The sequence below is a fragment of the Xyrauchen texanus genome, chromosome 1 (assembly GCF_025860055.1).
Source record: "Xyrauchen texanus isolate HMW12.3.18 chromosome 1, RBS_HiC_50CHRs, whole genome shotgun sequence".
Classification (NCBI taxonomy): domain Eukaryota; kingdom Metazoa; phylum Chordata; class Actinopteri; order Cypriniformes; family Catostomidae; genus Xyrauchen; species Xyrauchen texanus.
The window spans coordinates 57,679,492-57,699,540 of NC_068276.1; the positions used below are offsets into that span (position 1 = coordinate 57,679,492).

Genomic DNA, 20,049 nt, shown 5'->3' on the forward strand with positions numbered 1-20,049 from the left:
TTATCGCGTTAAATCGACAGCCCTAGTTGTTACATTTCAAGATGTCAATTTTTGGATTAATCTGGGTTGAATTAGGTTTATGTATACAGTTTCATGTTGAAGAGTTGAACTACCTGTTCGTGGTGTTCTTTACCGAAAGCAGTGGCTGGGATAGAACAGACAGGGTCAGACCCGTGTGTGGGCTGAGAGTTATAACAAGAGTGGGTCATTTGAAGCAAATCTTACGTAACACTCTTTTCAGCTTCAGAAAACCAAGAGAGCAGTCCTTCTCTTCACTGGTTTACATTTTTTTTTTTCCTGTGAATTTATTCGCTCTCAACAAGGTGCTTTGTGAAGAAAAACCTAGTGCGTTCAACCCAAATAGAGAGATCTTGTCCATTTTAGGAGGTTTTATGAATGGTTTGCCTGTTTGCCATGTTTCAGTATACTCCCTTGTTCTCTGAATAGCTGCTTTCACACATGAAACCCTTTAAATTGCAGTCAAATTGCTGGTAAATGTACCACATCTGCTGGTCACACATGCAACAACACCTTTCTTATTGTATGCATATTGCTACCATTCACACTAAAATGCAGTTACAGCTCTGTGAAATCATTATCACTGGGCCTTTTAGTCATGTGTATACAGTACCTAGTTCCCGATTAGGGTTGCCACCCATCTTGTAAAAGACAGGGTCGTCCCGTATTTAAAGCTGAAATTATGTGTCCCATATCGAATCAATGCGGGATGTGGTTTGTCTCGTATTTAAGCATGTCTGATGGGAAATCGTTAAAGATCATTCATTTAACCATGATGTTCTTTTGTAAATTTAGTCTTTGGTGGGTAAGGGACCATCTGAAAAGTCCACATATTGTGCAAAATCTGTGGAGGGTGTGGTAATGGAATGAAAACGTCAGCCAGCACCCCCATACCCCCCACCCAACAACTCTAGAGAGTGTCCCATGTTTGACTACTTCAAAAGTGGCAATTACCTGTTACCAATGGAGGCAAGTTATTTTGTTGTAACGTAAGAGAATTTATAACTTCTAGTAATCTGTCCACTTTATTTCATCCGCCTGAACTCATGAAAATTGCGTGACTGTGGCAACATTTTTGCTAAATGATATTACTTGTTTAAAAAAATCAAACACATCATCTGTGCAAATATGCTTTCAACACAGAACTCCAACCTGAATGTCAAATTGTTCGTAATATTGTTCTGCAGTTTTTTACGAGAATACTCATACGCATTAGCTACTTATCACGTCTGGCTCCATCCTTACACAGTCTCCTCGTATTCTGGCTCAGTACACAAATCAGAGTCTGAATCTGATTGAGGTTGTAATCTGGATTCATCGGCAGACAGACGAATGGCATTTATATCACCAAAAGACTTGAAAGTGTTTAACTCATTGGCCACCAACCTACGGTCTAATCACAAGTATTGCTGCAGTTTCAAGTGAAATGGCCTCTGGGGGGCTAAAAGTGAGTTTAATGTTCTCTGTAATGATGATGCTTTTAAGGTTAAAGGAATAGTTCACCCAAAAATAAAAAAATTCTCTCATCATTTACTCACCCTCATGCCATCCCAGATGTGATTGACTTCCTTCTCTGTAGGTCTATACATTTGAATGTGAATGAATGCAAGTGAATGGGTGCCATTTTATTTTTAAGCTCCAAAAGCACATATAGCCATCATCAACTCCAGTTGCTAGATGTGCAAGAAATATATAATATTTCAAATTTTTTTTTACTAAAAACTTGCTTTGGCTAGCTGTTGTTTGCACGTTAACGAGGGTTGAGTTCAAACTGCCTCTTGCGTGATGTAAGCGTGTAAGCCTAAGCACGGAAGCACAGTGTTGTTTACAACATATGAGCATAGATAATCATACATAGATGCCTCATTCGGTTGGTTTGGACACGTCAACTGTGGCACCATATTTGCACGGTCGACAAGGAGAGCCGTTTGAATCGGTTTGAAGGTAAGTGAATGGAGGAGATGCCTCAGACCGAGCTCTTTGCTCAGACCGCTGCATAAACTGCTTTTGTGTGGAAAGTTTTAAATATTGATCTATTTCTTACACACACCTAGAGTTATGCTTCAGAAGACATTAATCCACTGGAGTCAAATTGATTACTTTTATGCTGCATTTATGTGCTTTTTGGAGCTTCGGAAATATTCGGCACCCATTCACTTACATTTTATGGAACTACACAGCTGAAACGGTGCAGTAATTCTTCTAAAAATCTTTGCCTGCGTTCTGCTGAAGAAAGGAAGTCATAAACAACTGGGATGACATGAGGGTTATTTAATGAAGCGAACATTGACATTTTTGGGTGAACTGTCCCTTTTAATGCTCTATTGAGTTTTATATGAATGAAACCTACCTCTAACCTGGACCATTAAAAAGTAAATGTGAGGTGAACAAAACAGACATCCCTAACCCAAACCCGACACCTAAACCTAACCGAAAGTGTAATTAAACTCATTGCTGTTGTAGCGTCTCTGGTGTTTATTTCACCAGAAAACTGCAGCGTTACATAGAACTAGGCACGTAAAAGTGATTTTTGCAACGCTTTTACTATGAGACCCGGTTGCCAATTTGATGACATTTCTTTTCACAACAATAAAGAAATGTTTTATTTACACTTACAATTAGAACCAAGGGTTTTCTTAACTAAAGGGTCTCTTTTCTGAATGACATTCTGCAGTCGGTTGCAAGAAACCATTTAAGTTAAGACAACCCTTAGTTCTAATTGTAAGAGTAATGTCGCTTAGGGGTTTCTTTACTTAAGGGGTTTCTTGCAACCAGCCGCAGAATATCAGAGAGACTTAGAGACTTTGCCTTGGGCCTAGCATCACCTCAAAACACCTTAGCAATATGAACATGCTGAAAACCACCCATAAACCATAGCAACATGCTAAATACCAGCGACAACACCCTAGCATCATTTTCATTTGTTTTGCATGATCAAGCACCATGCATATTTTCTTCAGAACGTGCAATTCAAATCTAATTTAAATATGCTTTAACGTTTAACTGCAGGTATCTCTCTTTACTCAAAGTCGAACTGCAAGTAGATCTAGAGGAGAGTGCTATTGAAATGCTGAAGGCATGCTTGCTTTTCTCTGTTTTTTGGCCAGACTAAAATCCCAGGTGTGGGGTTTTTGAAGATTCATGCACCTTGGGAAGTTCTTTGTCGAGAGGCAGAGTTTATGAAGCTCAAGATGCCAACAATAAAGGTATTTGTGATTTATCGTGTTTCAAATCTCATATAAGAACTTGCCAATTATATAATATGTAATCTAACAGACAGAGAGTTTTTGATATCTGATATCTAAATAATTGGAGGGACAGTTAATGTCTGACACTGCTTTGCATGCGTCTGACATGTATTGTCTGATGTTGTCCTCTCATGTCATTTACAGAAATATGAAGTAAGTCAAGGAAGCAACATTGTGGAGAAGATCAACATGTTCATGTGCAAAGTCACAGCACCATTGCAGCCTAATGTGGGGGAGAATCGAATGCAAAATGAGAAACATCTCTCCTATCCGTTCTCACGGGAAAAACAGCATCTGTAAGTGCAGTATATGTTCATGTGCGGCCACGCTAAGCTGATATTTAGGATTGATAGATGACCTTATATGCAGCTTCATTACTGGTTTTTCCAGATGTCATACAGTTTATGATTATGCTAGTGTTTCTCAGCTGGTTTCGCTTTAGGATCCAGATGTTTGTAAGTGCATAAACAACAGCAGAAGTGGAATTTACCAGCCTAACACGTGGAACAAAGATGCCTAGTGTTTAAATGATTCTTTCGCTCTCGACAGCCAATAACTCGCTGCACAAAACCGATGGTGGTCAGCACAAACAAATGATTATCCTTGCTGTAAATTGAACTCATATTCAATGTAGCCTGGGTCATATATTCTTGTACTTTGTGTAGTTTTGTTCATGTTTTTCAAAGATGACAGCATGCTACGCTAACTATTAATTTTGGCCTCTGCTTAATTTGGTTAGCTTTTACAAAAGTTACAGATGAATTTGTGCCAAAATTCTGTGCAGTTTGATTGGATGCACTGCCTTTGACGTCAGCGTTCTAGCAGATTTTTCTTTTTGTCTGGCGTAACCTTTACATAATCGCTGGCCAGTAGATGAGAGATCGAGATCTGCCAGCAGGAGGTCTCTATGGAGTATAACCGTGTTTAGGGCCAAACGCATACGATAAGGGTACGCTTAAATTGTAAAAGTCCTTGGAAACACAAGTCACTCCTATTTGGTATCATTTGAAAGTTTAGAATCACCTTTGAATTTATGCTACTTAAAATAACAGAATAAAGCCTGAAAGCCGACACTTTGCCACCTATGCAGATTAACTTAAAAGTTTTTCACATAGCACTTCAATAGACAAATCATATATCAAATGAAAGCTCTCAGCAGTGTGACTGTGCATTTTTGTTATCCAGTTGAAATGATTATCAAAAGAATCCTGTGAAATATGATTTCTGTAAGACAACAATGATAAACGTCTCATGTCTTCTTTGATCACTGCTTCTGTTAGCCGCAAATACCCACAAACTATCAGCTCCTACCTTAGGCTGTTTTCTTTAAAATGAGCCATTGTTTAACTTATCTGTGAGCTTGCTTGGTTAAATAATCCAATGTTATATCTCATATGTCCAGCAGAAAAGGCATGATAAACAAATCATTGGAAAAAGATGTAATCAATCATTGATCTCCGCTTTCCAAAGACACCTAGATTGAGCTTCTAGTCCATTCAGAGGCCAAGATATTCTTCGAAACTTTGGAGAGGATGCACGTGATCCGTAATAGACTTAATGGCTATGGTTTGAGTGCTTTTCTGCAATAGAGCGCCACCTTCCTTTCAGATCTGTATTATGTAAAGGGAATTTTTTTTCTTTTTCCTAACACTCGCTGCCAATTTGTGGAATCAAATAAGACTTTTTTGCAGGGAGCTCGAGCAAACAGAACCAGAATTGCATGCTTACAAAAAATTTATATATTTTTAAAATGGTTTATTACAAGACTGTAAACATATACAGTATTATTTATTAATTATTTGAATCGTGTTCTATGGCACGCCTAGAGGGGAAAAATGCACAATCACGCACATTAATAAGTTAATGTTGAATAAGCTGAACTTTATGAATCTCATCCTAAGTCACTTTAATACAATTGTTTGTTCACACGGCACTCCTGTTGTTATTTCGGCAAGCACCATGTGACGGAATCAGAGACAGAGTTTGGGGGGAGTTGGTATATGTGTCACCCCTCCACCATTCTGAATCGGCAAGTGTGTCATACATCCGACTGAAGAGGGCGAGATTATAGCAAAACTGACAGCAAGTGTGACACCCTCGGCCAATATCGAGCTGTTTGGAGTTGGCTAGTGTGACACCAGATTAAAAGAAATATGAAATGTTTCCTCTCTTTTAAAGCGGAGACACCTTTATATTTTACTATCTTAATAATGCACAATTATATGGTTTGTTATATTTCATTGTTTGAATTTAGTATAGTTTTTCTTTGCTGTCTGCAACCCTATCAGAACAGACAACCCACTATTTGAAAACCACCGGTCTATACCTCACGTTCTAAAATGACTTGGACGAATGAAAATCGTCACGTTTTTCCATTTGCTTTTTTACAACTGATAGACCAATTTATTGGAGAATAGTCACTAATAATCTTCAATAAAGCAGTCTATCCTGCTAAAATGGAAATTGAATGGATAGGCACAAATCTTGACTCTTTAAAGAATGATCCTAACACTAGCTTTCTCCACAGATTCGATATATCTGACAGAAGTTCCTTCTTTGACAGCAAAACCAGGAGTTCAATAGTAAGTACCAGCCTCAATAGGAAATCAACCGTGTTTCCCCATCCAGTCAGAGATGATTTAAGGCTTGATGTCATCGATTCCCTGATTTGATTAGGAAAGGGCAGGCTCGTCGCTACACGGAAATGTCAGCGCCGTTAAAATGTGTTTTCTTGTGAAGAGTCATTTCAATCACTGATCTAGCTGCTACAATTCAGCTTGTGCTACTTTTTACAGCCATTTCAAATGCATTTGTCAGCTTCAGTTCTTCATCGTTTTCTTTTTTAGTTTCATTTTGAGTTTAATATCGCCATTGAAAATTGAGGGTTAAAATGATATTTTAAAATCATTTTTGCAGGTATATGAGATTTTAAAAAGAACAAAGTGCACACGAGCCAAGTATATAATGGGTAAGTCTGTCTCTTTCTACCTCCCATCTACAGTATAACTTTTAAACGTTCAAGCTTTTAAAACTATTTTAAATGTTCACAACATCAAATTTGTCTTGATGGACTGTTCTTTTGAAGTTTAAATATTTGCTTTTATTCTAAGCATTATATATTCAGAAAGTCATACACTGATGTCAACAATGGTCCATACTTAATGTGATGCATTTTCCCTAAGTTTTAACACAAGTAGGATGTTCCTGGATCAACAACATTGCTATCAACCAAGCGTAGTTCTAACCCTAAAGCTTAGCACACACTTGAGACATTTTGACCCAGATTGAGTAGCTGTCGATGCTACTATACATTTCAAAAGTAGTTTGAAATGTAGCCGACCTGTGTTCAGAGGTGTGCAGTGTCTCTGACATGAAATAGAACAGTACGAGCAACAGTAACCACAACAAAAATAAGAACCTTCATCTTCCCAACCACTCTCAGTCACTGTACATGATTGTCATTGTGTTGTTTGTTGACGTGTTGTCAAGAATAAACTCTCCTGTTACTATGTGTGTGAAAACTCATCTTGACAGTTCTGATCTGTGAATAATTATGCATAATGTGCACCTGACCGTACAGCGACAACATGAGCCTAATCCTGCACCTAATCCTAATATCCGAGATAATGTATTGGTTGATTAGAATGTTGATTCAGGAATATGTTGTGTTTAATCATGTATTATACATACTGTAACAATACACAGTACCTGCTTTATCCTGGGACTGACAGTATTGGATTGACTGCATGATTTTGGGTTTAGCAATAGAAAATAGGAGTGTAATTGTAAGTATCATGAATGTTTTGAACATTTTAAAACCATTTGTGATCCTCTTTATGTTCACAGGACTCAGCAGTCTACTTGGCAATGGTATCTACACTGCTGCCTACCCCCTGCATGATGTGAGTGATGTCACATTTTACTCACTTTTAATGCGCACAAACAACTCTCCAAAATCTCTCTAGTTGACACATGCTCTATTTCTTGTGTTATTGAAATGCTATTCTTTTAATTGCAGGGAGATTTCGATGATCTGCATGCTGAACCAAATGACAGAAAGGTAGAAGACATTTTTGAAAGATATTAAAATGACCATTTCAGACCATGCCAAATCTCTGAAACTGGGACTTGTGTTGGAGTGTAGGAGATTTAAGGTTGGGAATTGAGAATTGATTCCATTAAAAATACAATAATGTGAAATAATAAAGTAGTAGATTTTAAAAAAAAAATACTAAAGACTGGAACTGAAGGATTTCCATGATGTTCAGTTCCTTGAACAGTTCTGGAACACTACACTATTCTGCGCTCTTCTGTTGATGCAGACAGAACGACAAAATAATATGAAATATACATTTACGTTACATTTATCCATTTGGCAGATGCTTTTATCCAAAGCGACTTACAGTGCACTTATTACAGGGACAATCCCCGGAGCAACCTGGAGTTAAGTGTCTTGCTCAAGGACACAATGGTGGTGGCTGTGGGGATTGAACCATCAACCTTCTGATTACCAGTTATGTGCTTTTGTCCACTACGCCAGCATCTCTCCATGTATAGAAATCAGATGCGCCTTAAATTTTGCAGTTGACATGATGATTAGCGCATGTATTATTGGCTTTCGTGTGTGCATGAGGATCAACAAACCTTTGAGCAAGTTTCACTGTTTTCTGCAATTAAAACATCTGTGTAACACCTTTACTGTGTTGTCTTTGCTGTGGAAAGGTGCCTGTAGTTTTTAGTTTCCAACATGGCACACATTACAGTAATAGGAAGGAATATTCCAAGTTCTGTACAAGTTAAGCTCCGTCAACAGCATTTGAGGCATAATGTTGATTACTACAAAAAATTATTTCATCTCCGGCTGTGGGGTGGCTCCAGGGTGTTAGAGCGGGTCAGCTGCCAATCGCAGGGTTGGTGGTTCGATTCCCGGCCCACACGACTCCACATGCCGAAGTGTCCTTGGGCAAGACGCTGAACCCCAAGTTGCTCCCAATGGCAGGCTAGCGCCTTACATGGTAGCTCTGCCGTCATTGGTGTATGAGTGTGTGTGTGTGTGAATTGGTGAATGGGACACAGTGTAAAGCGCTTTGGTAACCTCTAAGGTTAAAAAAAGTGCTATAAGTTCAGACCATTCCATCATTTCTTTAAATGTTTTTTTATTTTATTTAGGAGGTTACAGTGAGTCACTTACACTGGAAGTGAACATGGCCCATTTTTAGAGGCTTTAAAATCAGAAATGTGAAGTTTATAATTTTATAAAAGCACTTGCATGAATTCTTTTGTTAAAACTTGTGTATTATTTGAGTGTAAAAGTTGTTTAAATTGTCGTTTTACTGAGATTTTGTCAAATAAAAGTAAAAAAGGGATATAACTTTACACAGAAAAGATTAGTTAACATGATTTTAATGTGGTAAAATTGCTAACACATCTTGTTTATGTCTTGTGGCTTATTGGAACCCAGAGTTTTGCTTTTTCTAAGAACTGGAGGGACAAGTCGAAACGTATTTTTTATGATAATCAACATTATGCCTCAAATTGAGACTAGAGCCATGGCTTTTCTTGCCTCCTGTCTAACGCGTCCTCTTCCCATGCCTGAGAACGCTGTTTCGATTCTCGCTCAGGATGGGTTGAGTAGGACGTTTGACCAAGGGTGAGTCAATGTTGCTGTTTAAAGCTGGTCATAAAATGTAATTTCGACTCATCCCTTTGTCAACAGTCCTACTCAACCCATCCTGAGCGAGAATCGATGATTATAATGACGATCAGTTCTGTTAACGTCAAAGCTGACGTCAAAGTGTGCAATTTCAGCGCCACTAGCATCAAAAAACGGAATTACGAAATGTAAAAAATATTTTACATTTCAATCTGCTTTCCCAGCTACTCCTTCCCACCCCAAACATTTTGTACATTTCGTAATTCCATTTTTTTATGCTAGATGCTAGAATTTTAACAAAAACTGCAACCCGATCGCACGAGAATTTGTCACAATAGTACAGGTTCATTCGTACAAAATCGAATGAGTTAAAAACCCACCAATGGGAGACCGTTCCCTCGTGTCCTTGTAGTTCCCGATGTGGTGTTTGTTCCAAGTTAATCCAAAACTCTGTTTTCGAAAGGGACAGTTTCGGGATTCCACGTATGTGATTGGTTGATGTAAGTTGTGAATGATGTTGTACAAATTGGTATTAATTCGCCACCTCATAGTGTTGTGCGGGATTCTCGTGAGACTGTTGAAAATTGAACCATTTCTGAATAAGAGCCAGTTCTCATATCCCAACCCAGTTCACCAGTACCATTTTGCCATTGGCCTTACCGTGTAGGAGTGAGTATATACAGAATGTACTGCAGACTAGAGATCTCATTGTGTTGTAAATTAGCATCAGTCTTCTTGAAAAGCTTGGCACTGAGCTCTCACGCATTCAACTCTTAGACATCACATCCCTCATACATACCTAACCAAAGTCATTACATTTTAAATTACCGACCAGATGGTTGAAAGGCCTTTTTCATCAGCTTTCACTGGAATAATCAATTATTTTTGACATCTCCATTAAACCTCTAAAGTGCTCTTGCTTTGCATTTCAGCCACAGCGTGTGAATGGGATCATTGCAGTTGTTCCAGGATGTACTGTATGTAATTTTAGTTCTCTTAATGTCTTTGCAGCTCTTGTATGAGGAGTGGGCGAGTTACAGCACATTCTACAAGTACCAGCCCATTGGACTGATCAGGTATTATACTGACGATGAGTGGACCGCCAGACACAGACACAAGTATTTGCCCTGGAACTATCATTTAGCAAGAGGAGAGATTTTAGAAATAACCAATTTTTCAGGGGGAAGTTCGTCAAAGAAGGGGACGTATTCTTGCTGAGAGACCTCACAGGCCATAAAAGTATAGTTCACCCAAAAATGAAAATTCGATTGTCGTTTACTCGCCTCATGTTGTTCCAAACCCATATGACGTTCTTTTTTCTTGGTACACAAAAGGAGATGTTAGGCAGAATGACAGCCTCAGGGCGTAGTCACATTTACCTTCGCACTGCGAAATTCCATGGGCGAAAAAGTCATCTCAGTGGGAATCCGCGCAATCGTGAATTTCACGCAATGGACTTCCAGTGGCAAAGAAATTCCCCTTTGCTACACTGAATATTCACAATGGACAATAATATCATTTTAGTGACGAGTTTCATATTAACTTCACTTTCCATGAGGATAAATTGCAGCATTAAAAAGAAGCTGCTTGGCGATTTTTTTAAGCGATTCTTTATGCAAGTTTTTTGCTGGATTCACTCAATATCCGTCCACGTCGTCTTCACCTGTGGAATTTCATTGTGCAGGGGTAAATGTGGCCTTAAGTCACCATTGACGTTCATTGTGTGGGAAAAAGATGCAATGAAAGTAAAAGTTGACGGAGTCTTACATACTGGCTAATATCGACTTTTTGTGTTCCACGGAAGAAAGTTATATGGGTTTGGATCAACATGAGAGTGAGCAAATAATGACAGAATTTTCATTTTTAAGTGAACTATTACTTTAAAATAGAAATATAAGGTCGATGCTTCATGACGTTTCCTAAACTTATTAGGACAGATTATAAAAACATTTTAAAATGCACATTATAACATGCTTCCTCCATTCAAAATTCGATTCGATTAATTACGTTTAATCGTGCAGTATAAAACATGAATACAATCAATAGATTTTTTTTTACAGGCTAAGATCCTCTTATTAGTGTACACACTGTAGTAATAAACTCCTGCCAGTTATTTATCTTGATTTTATTTAATTCTATTTTAAAGTGTGTTTTTATTGGGGTCAAATTGACCCCAAACAGAAACAATTTTACTATAATATGTATCAGTCACTTCTCTGAAAGTCTACTTTGTGATGCAACAGAGGGTTAAATTAGAATTTGAAGGGAAAATTTAGAATTATGGACGAAGTTACTGTTTACAAACAAACGGCACTTCCGGGTTCTTTTGGTACCCCATTAAAAATCTGCTTTCAATGACTTTGCTTAGTTTAAACTGAACTGAAATTGGCAAAAAAAAAATAGTTTCTTGATTTACCTGGATTACTGGAGATTTGAGCTTCAGGATCCGGATCGGTGTATCAAGAAAAACTCGAGATTTAAAATAATTTATGATATGTCACAGATCACCGTCATTGTAATATCCTCCGTCCTAATAAGACCCAGCAGCTGCTGTCAGTAGATCTCAATTTTTCACAATGCAATTGCACAAAGTCTGATCGCAAAGGGCTGTTTTTAATTTCCAAAGTGCAATCGTTGTGACGGATATATGGTCTAACGATGATCTTATACCGCCATGGACCATGTAACGGGACCTCGTCTCCATAATGTTTGTGAAAGGATATGTGAATAAACATAATGCAATACTTCTGAAATGATGTCTTTGCATTTATTTCTGAATGCCGTAAAGCAACTTGTTCAATCGAAACTGGTTGCTATCAATTTTGCATATTGAATATGATGATATTGAAGTCAGATATTACTTAGTAAATGTTCATTTAAGCAGTAAAGATGCATATTGCATATCTGATTGCCGTTTTCATTGTTATATGCCACGTTTCTCAGGCTTTAGAACGCATATAAGGATGTGTATTTATAAACTTGTTACATGTTCAACATAATCATACAGGCCCACACAACCAAGTTAAAACTGGTTTGCAGATAGTTCAGAAAGAACCTAAACATACAGTATTTTACACTGTAAAACATAGAAATCCCTTTATAATGACAGTGGTAAACCTTTCAAATGTCACATTTGTTAACATTAGATAACATGAACTATCCATAAAGAACAATACTTTTACAGCATTTATTAATCTTGGTTAATGTTAATTTCAACACACTGTATACTAACACATTTTTTAATCAAAAGTTGCATTCGTTAACATAAGTTAATGCACTATGAACTGATATGTGTGACGTAATGAAGCTAGGAAGCAAGTTGCAAGTTGACAATGAGTTTATTGACAGTCAAATTGAGAAGATAGGGGAAAAGTCCGGGGTGATGGTCTAGTGGCGCAGAGTCTCCAATGGTCAGATGATCGTGGTGAGAAGAGTGAAGAGAAGTGTTGAACAGACACGGTGAATCCGGGTAACAACAAACAGGACCGCGAAACAGGGACAACGAGAGAACTGGACTGGAACTCTGAAGAGCGAACAACACCGGACATCACAAACAACGATCTGACAAGGAGATGAGAGAGTGGTGAGAATTTAAAGGGAATGGGAATGAGTAACAGCTGGTGAGAGGAGTGATTGCGGCAGAGCGCTAATCATGGTACAAACAACACGCCCACACATTCACGCACCCACACAACACACACTAAGAACAAGGCACGAGACAAGGAAGAGACATAGGATTAAATACCGTGACAGTACCCCTCCCCTAGGAGCGCCTCCTGGCGTTCCCAGGCTCCCTACCTGCCGATTGTAGTCATCGATAAGGGAGTGATCCAGAATGTCTCTGGCGGTACCCAACCTCTCTCCTCCGGACCGTAACCTTCCCAGTCCACCAGGTACTGAAATCCAGCGTCCCCTCCGTCTTGAGTCCAGAATACGGTTGACCGAATAAGTAGGTTCCCGATCTACGAGTCGCGCGGGGGAACGGAACCGGCGGGTTATCTGCGGGAATAAAAGGCGGGTTTTATTTTGGATACATGAAATACGAGGTGAATTCTCCTATGCGCTGGAGGAAGGTTGAAGCGGACTGCCACCGGACTAACGATCTTGGTGACAGCGAGCGGGCCAATAAATTTAGGTGCAAGTTTATTAGATCACGGAGCGTAGAGGAATGTTCTTAGTAGAAAGCCACACTTTTGACCAACGGCGTATCACGGGAGGCCTAGACCGGTGGCGATCAGCTTTGGCCTTGGTGCGTGACCCCACTTGGAGTAGAGTCTCCGGGCCCTAGTCCAAGTGCGGTGACACCTCTGGACCGAAGCGTGAGCGGAGGGACCGCGACTCGGATTCCAGACTAGGAAAAATAGGTGGCTGGTAACCTACACTACACTCAAACGGAGATAGGCCCGTGGATGATACTGGTAACGTGTTGTGGGCGTACTCAACAAAAGACAGTTGCTGACTCCATGAGGAAGGATTCTTGGATACCAAACATCGTGAACGTTCTCTCCAGATCCTGGTTGGCTCGCTCAGATTGACCATTGCTCTGGGGATGAAACCCTGAGGACAGACTAACAGTCGCCTCCCAGTAATTTACAAAATTCTCGCCAAAATTTGGACACAAATTGGGGTCCTCTGTCAGAGACCACATCTGTCGGGAGGCCATGTAGCCGAAAGACGTGGTCAATGACAATCACCGCTGTCTCCTTGGCAGAGGGTAATTTGGGCAAGGGAATGAAGTGGGCCAGCTGAGAACCGGTCCACCACGGTTAAAACTACCGTGTGTCCCTGTGAGGGTGGGAGGGCGGTGATAAAATCTAGAGCGATATGGGACCAGGGTCTCGATGGCACCGGCAGCGGTTGAAGTAACCCGCCTGGGGGTCGATTGGAACTCTTACCAGTGGCGCAGACTGAGCAAGCCAAAACAAAACTGTGAACGTCACGTAACCATCAAAGGCCACCAGAATCGTTGCTTGACTAAAAACTTAGTTCGATTAACTCCTGGATGACAAGCCACATTAGAACAATGTCCCCACTGAATAACGCTGGACCGTGAACCCTCCGGCACAAACAAACGGTTCGGTGGGCACCGAGCCGGAGCGCTACTCCTTCTAAGGCCGCCTTGACCTTCGATTCGATCTCCCATGTGAGTGTAGAGATGAATAGAGTCTCTGGTAAAATGCACTCGGAGTAGACGGGCGCTCGGAGTGATCAAAATACGTGATAAAGAATCGGGTTTGATGTTCTTGGAACCCGGGCGGTACGAGAGAGTAAAATCAAAACGACCGAAAAAAGAGCCCACCGAGCCTGCCTGGAGTTTAATCTTTTAGCTGTGCGAATATATTCCAAATTCTTGTGATCGGTCCAGACGATAAAAGGTACCCCGAACCCTCCAACCAGTGGCGCCATTCCTCCAAAGCTAACTTGACTGCCAACAACTCTCTGTTACCAATGTCATAATTACGTTCGGCCGAGGACAAGCGATGAGAAAAAAGCAGCGCAAGGGTGTATCTTGTCGTCTGAAGGAGAACGCTGGGATAGCACTGCGCCTACCCCCACCTCTGATGCATCGACCTCCACCACGAACTGACGTGATGGATCAGGGGTTATCAGGATGGGGGCTGAAACAAAGCAACCTTTCAGTTTGGCAAACGCAGCCTCAGCTGCGTCTGACCACCTGAACGTTGTTCTGGGGAGGTCAGGGCGGTCAGAGGTGTGGCTAGTTGACTGAAATTGCGAATGAAACGCCGGTAGAAATTGGCGAACCCCAGGAATCTCAGTAGGGCCTTACGAGACTCTGGACTTGGCCAATCTACCACAGCCTTGATCTTCTCAGGATCCATGCGCATTCCCTCAACCGACACGATGTACCCTAAGAAAGGAACAGACTGTGCATGAAAAGCGCATTTCTCCGCCTTGACAAAAAGCCCATTCTCTAGCAATCTCTGAAGCACTAGCCGGACGTGCTGCACATGTTCCTGGAGAGAAGAAGAAAAATCAATATGTCATCCAGGTAAACATATATGAACTGATCAACCATGTCTCGCAGCACGTCATTGACGAGTGCCTGGAAGACCGCTGGGGAGTTGGACAAGTCGAACGGCATGACCAAGTATTCAAAGTGCCCCTGGGGGTGTTAAAAGCGGTTTTCCATTCATCCCCCTCCCTGATGCGGACCAAATGATAAGCATTACGTAAATCCAATTTCGTGAAGATGGATGCTCCCTGCAACCTCTCAAAAGCTGAAGACATCAACGGTAGAGGATAAGTATTCTTTACCGTGATGTTGTTCAGCCCCCGTAATCAATGCAAGGTCGCAGAGATCCATCCTTCTTCCCCACAAAAAGAATCCCACCCGCTGGAGAAGAGGAAGGGCTGATGAATCCATTAGCTAGAGAATCAGAAATATATTTCTCCATAGCCTCCCTCTCTGGAATCGAGAGTGAATATAACTTGCCCTTAGGCGGAGATGTACCTGGCAATAACTCTATGGCACAGTCATAGGGACGATGTGGAGGGAGAGAAGCCGCCGAGACTTACTGAACACCTCCTTCAGGTCCAGGTACTCACGGGCACGTTAGATAAATCCACCGCCTCTTCCTGAAAAACAGGGACAAAAACAGACGAACAGGCAGAAACAAGACAAGACTTATGACATTGAGTGCTCCACGCTGACACAGACTTAGACTGCCAGTCCACTTTAGGGTTGTGATGGGTGAGCCAGGGATGACCAAGGACGATGGGGGCAAGAGGAGTGTCCAGTATGTAGAAGGAGATGGTCTCGGTGTGATTGCCTGACGTGACGAGAGTGATGTCTTCAGTGGCTAGGAAATGGTGGGAAGTCTCTGGCCATTGAGGGCGTGAACAGCGATCCGGTGAGTGAGAGACTTGAGGGGGACTTGGTGGTTGAGTGCAAAAGTGTAGTCCATGAAATTTCCTTCGGCCCCAGAATCCAGAAGTGCTTTCGACAGTCGTGGCGGTGATTAGACCATTGAAGACTTACCGGAAGGAGGGTAGATGTGGATGAGGTCTTCTCGGTGGAGATCCCACCCGATAGTAGCCTCATACTTGCTATCGGGCGGATCCTTTTAAAGGACAGTTGTAGGCAAAATGTCCAGCACCACCACAGTACAAACACAGTCCCTGGGATCTCCGCCTTTCCTTCTCCTCCGGAAAGCCGGGCTCGACCCACCTGCATGGGCTCGGGATCACAGAGCCGGGGCTGAGCAGCGTCCCGCCTCCAGAACATTGACCGCCTAATCCTCTCAAGGGGCGGTTGGTTTGTACTCGCTGTTCCATTCTGGATAACCTTGCGTCCACTCTAAGCGCCAAGGCGATCAAATCGTTTAGCTTGGTGGGGAGATCCATGGCGTATATCTCCTTTTGGGCCGATCAGCCAGCCCATGCAGGAACATGTCCCACTGCGCCTCCTCGTTCCATTGGCTCTCCGCCGCTAGCGTCCGAACTTCGATAGAAAAGTCTGATACAGATCTCTCCCCTGGCGCTAAGTCGAGCCAGCACTCTGGCTGCCTCTCTACCGGAGACAGCACGGTCGAAAGCTTCGCTTCATCTCCGCGGAGAGTGCTTGAAAAGAGGTGCAGCATTCATCTTGATTCTCCCACACCGCCCGTTCCCCAAAGGGCAGCTCTCCCAGAAAGTAGCGTCAGGACAAAAGCGACCTTGGTTCTTTCATCACAGAATGTTCTGGGTTGTAAAGAAAAATGCATTGAGCATCGTGTTAGAAAAGCTCGGCAAAAATTAGGTTCACCTGAATATAGCTCTGGAACCGGTAGGCGGGGCTCCGACTGGGAGAGCTGGTGGTGGTTGAGGAATCAGCGGTGCTGGGTGGCGCAGTGGGAGCTCGCAGAAGTTGAATTTGCTGGGTGAGTCCGGACACCTGCGCCACTAGAGCCTGGACAGCCTTGAGCCGTGTCATTGAGATTCTTCTCCTGGTTCTCCATCACGAAGTCTGCTGTTCATCCACGAATTCTTCTAGGCTGTCTGAATTGTTACTCGCTGCTTCCATCTTGTGGTCAGATCGTTCTGTGGCGTAATGAAGCTAGGAAGCAAGTTGCAAGTTGACAATGAGTTTATTGACAGTCAAATTGAGAAGATAGGGGAAAAGTCGGGGTGATGGTCTAGTGGCGCAGAGTCTCCAATGGTCAGATGATGCGTGGTGAGAAGAGTGAAGAGAAGTGTTGAACAGACACGGCGAATCCGGGTAACAGCAAACAGGACACGAAACAGGGACAACGAGAGAACTGGACTGGAACTCTGAAGAGCGAACAACACCGGACATCACAAACAACGATCTGACAAGGAGATGAGAGAGTGGTGAGAATTTAAAGGGAATGGGAATGAGTAACAGCTGGTGAGAGGAGTGATTGCGGCAGAGCGCTAATCATGGTACAAACAACACGCCCACACATTCACGCACCCACACAACACACACTAAGAACAAGGCACGAGACAAGGAAGAGACATAGGATTAAATACCGTGACAATATGAACTAAAAATTAACAATTGTTTAGTTTTGTTATTAACTAGAATTAACAAAGATTAATAAACACTGTAAATATATTGTTCATTGTTAGTCCATGATACCTAATGCATTAACTAATTAATTTTTTTAACTTTATTATAAAGTGCTACTAATAAAGTATATCTCAACAGAACATGAGGGTTAATCTCACTCACTCACTCACTCACTCACTCACTCACTCTCACTCACACTCTCTCTCTCACTCACTCTCTCACTCACTCACTCACTCACTCTCACTCACACTCTGTATCTCACTCACTCACTCCTCCTCACTCACCACCCTCATCTCTCACTCACACTCTCTATCTCACTCACTCACTCACTCTCACTCACACTCTATCTCTCACTCACACTCTCTCTCTCACTCACTCACTCACTCACTCACTCTCACTCACACTCTCTATATCTCACTCACACTCTCTCTCTCTCACTCACACTCTCTATCTCTCACTCACACTCTCTCTCACTCACTCACTCACTCACTCTCACTCACACTCTCTATATCTCACTCACACTCACACTCTCTATCTCTCACTCATACTCTCTATATCTCACTCACACTCTCTCTCTCTCTCTCACACTCTCTATCTCTCACTCACTCTCTCTCACACACTCTCACTCTCTCTCACTCACACTCTCTATCTCTCACTCACACTCTCTATCTCTCTCTCACACTCACTCTCTCTCACTCACACTCTCTATCTCTCACTCACACTCTCTATCTCTCTCTCTCTCACACTCTCTATCTCTCACTCTCTCTCACTCACTCTCTATCTCTCACTCACACTCTCTATCTCTCTCTCACACTCTCTATCTCTCACTCACACTCTCTATCTCTCACTCACACACTCTCTCTCTCTCTCTCACTCACACTCTCTAACTCTCACTCACACTCTCTATCTCTCTCTTAATTACTCACTCACTCACTCACTCTCAAACTCTCACACTCTCACTCTCTCTCACTCACACTCTATCTCTCTCTCACTCACTCACTCTCTCTCTCTCACACTCTCACTCTCTCTCTCTCTCTCTCTATTAGGAAGTATTTTGGTGAGAAAGTGGGCCTGTACTTCGCCTGGCTGGGTGTGTACACTCAGATGCTAATCCCTGCAGCGGTTGTGGGCGTGATTGTGTTCTTATACGGCTGTGCCACTGTGGACGACAACATCCCCAGGTCAACCTTATGTGCTCTGTACACCGTACTTATTTTTATATTTCCCTCCATAAAATGTTGACCGCTTTATATGCATATTAGCAGCCTATTACTGAGTTTCAGTAAACAGAAATAGCTTTGGTTGAATAGCGCATAGCTTCTGATAGACATGCGCCTATCTGTGCACGTTCCATAGTCTCACACCCTGTGGAAACAACTCCTGATAATGTCTCAATGTACTCTTTGGCAATGGCTATGAACTATGAGGGAAGATGTTTTAGGGAAGAATATGCAGAGCCACTTAGGAAAGTAATCCCTACTGCAGTTTTGCGAGAAAAATGGATGGATGGTACAGCAAGTGGTAATTAGGGAGTTGAGAGTGTGTTTGAAATGGTGTGACTGTAATGGACTGTAATGTAGCATATAATGAGAGTGACTCAGTGTTTCGCTGGCTGTCTCACCACATCCTTAATACCACAAATGTCACAATTGTGAGCTGCCTACCTAGACAGAATTTAAAGGGGACCTATTATGCAAAATTCACTTTTACATGGTGTTTGTACATAAATGTGAGTTTGCAGTGTGTGTACACAACCACCCTACAATGTTAAAAGTCCACCCACTCCTCTTTCTTATATTTCAAAATGAACAGTTTTCGTTTCTGCTCTAAATTGACGTCACGTTAGAGCAGGCCTCGTCCACGACTGGTGACTGACTCCACCCTATTATCATAGATCCTCCCCTGAGTGATCTACACACAGTCCGCCATTTTTGTCCACACTGGAGCAGAAACAGTGGAAAGAAGAATGTCTCAGCTTCGTAAGCGTCATAAGTGTTCTGTTGTTGACTGTAAAAGTAATAAGCTAAAATTAGCCGCCGCAATATGCAGAAAAGGGACCCCCCTCACTTTTAGGCCAGTTGCTATGGAAAATCCCGGGCTGATTTCTCTTCCCAGTCCAGCCCTGCCTGAACTCCAGTATTTACACTGTCAGTCATATTGGTTCTAATATGTTGTTGCTGTAGTAACCGAAGCACGACCCTCTTCCGTAAAGGGGGCGGAGAGCAGCTGCTCCTTTGCATTTAAAGGGACATGCACGAAATCAACATGTTTTTGATTCCACCCAAAAAGAGGCATTTATAACATGGTTATAATAGACTTATATTACACCTTGTAAAAAGGGGCATAATAGGTCTCCTTTAAGGCAGGGGTTTTCAAACTGGGGTCTGGGGACGCCCGGGGGCTAGAAGGGGGTGCAACATTCAGCAGAAAATGTAAGAAAAAAAAAAATAGCACTTATACATTATTACTGTTTCAATCTGCTTTAAAATTTGAACAAATAAAATTCAATTACAGTAAATTACAAAATGGTTCTTTTCAGGTTCTACATTCTAATATTACATTAATAGCAGGTTGAAAAAAGATACACTTTGAAATTG

At 41.8% G+C, this 20,049-nt stretch overlaps 1 protein-coding gene across 4 annotated transcripts in view; it reads left to right on the forward strand.

Moving 5' to 3' along the window:
- The window catches only part of LOC127644134 (anoctamin-1-like), a 66,668-nt gene that overhangs the window by 26,392 nt on the left and 20,227 nt on the right, over positions 1-20,049 (forward strand). For all 4 annotated transcript variants that reach the window (XM_052127185.1, XM_052127168.1, XM_052127161.1 and 1 more), the window contains 8 exons: positions 3,126-3,224; positions 3,411-3,562; positions 5,794-5,848; positions 6,183-6,234; positions 7,113-7,168; positions 7,285-7,326; positions 9,931-9,995; positions 18,499-18,633. In XM_052127185.1, coding sequence (XP_051983145.1) covers positions 3,126-3,224; positions 3,411-3,562; positions 5,794-5,848; positions 6,183-6,234; positions 7,113-7,168; positions 7,285-7,326; positions 9,931-9,995; positions 18,499-18,633 — 656 coding nt within the window. The remainder of the gene's footprint in view (positions 1-3,125; positions 3,225-3,410; positions 3,563-5,793; positions 5,849-6,182; positions 6,235-7,112; positions 7,169-7,284; positions 7,327-9,930; positions 9,996-18,498; positions 18,634-20,049) is intronic.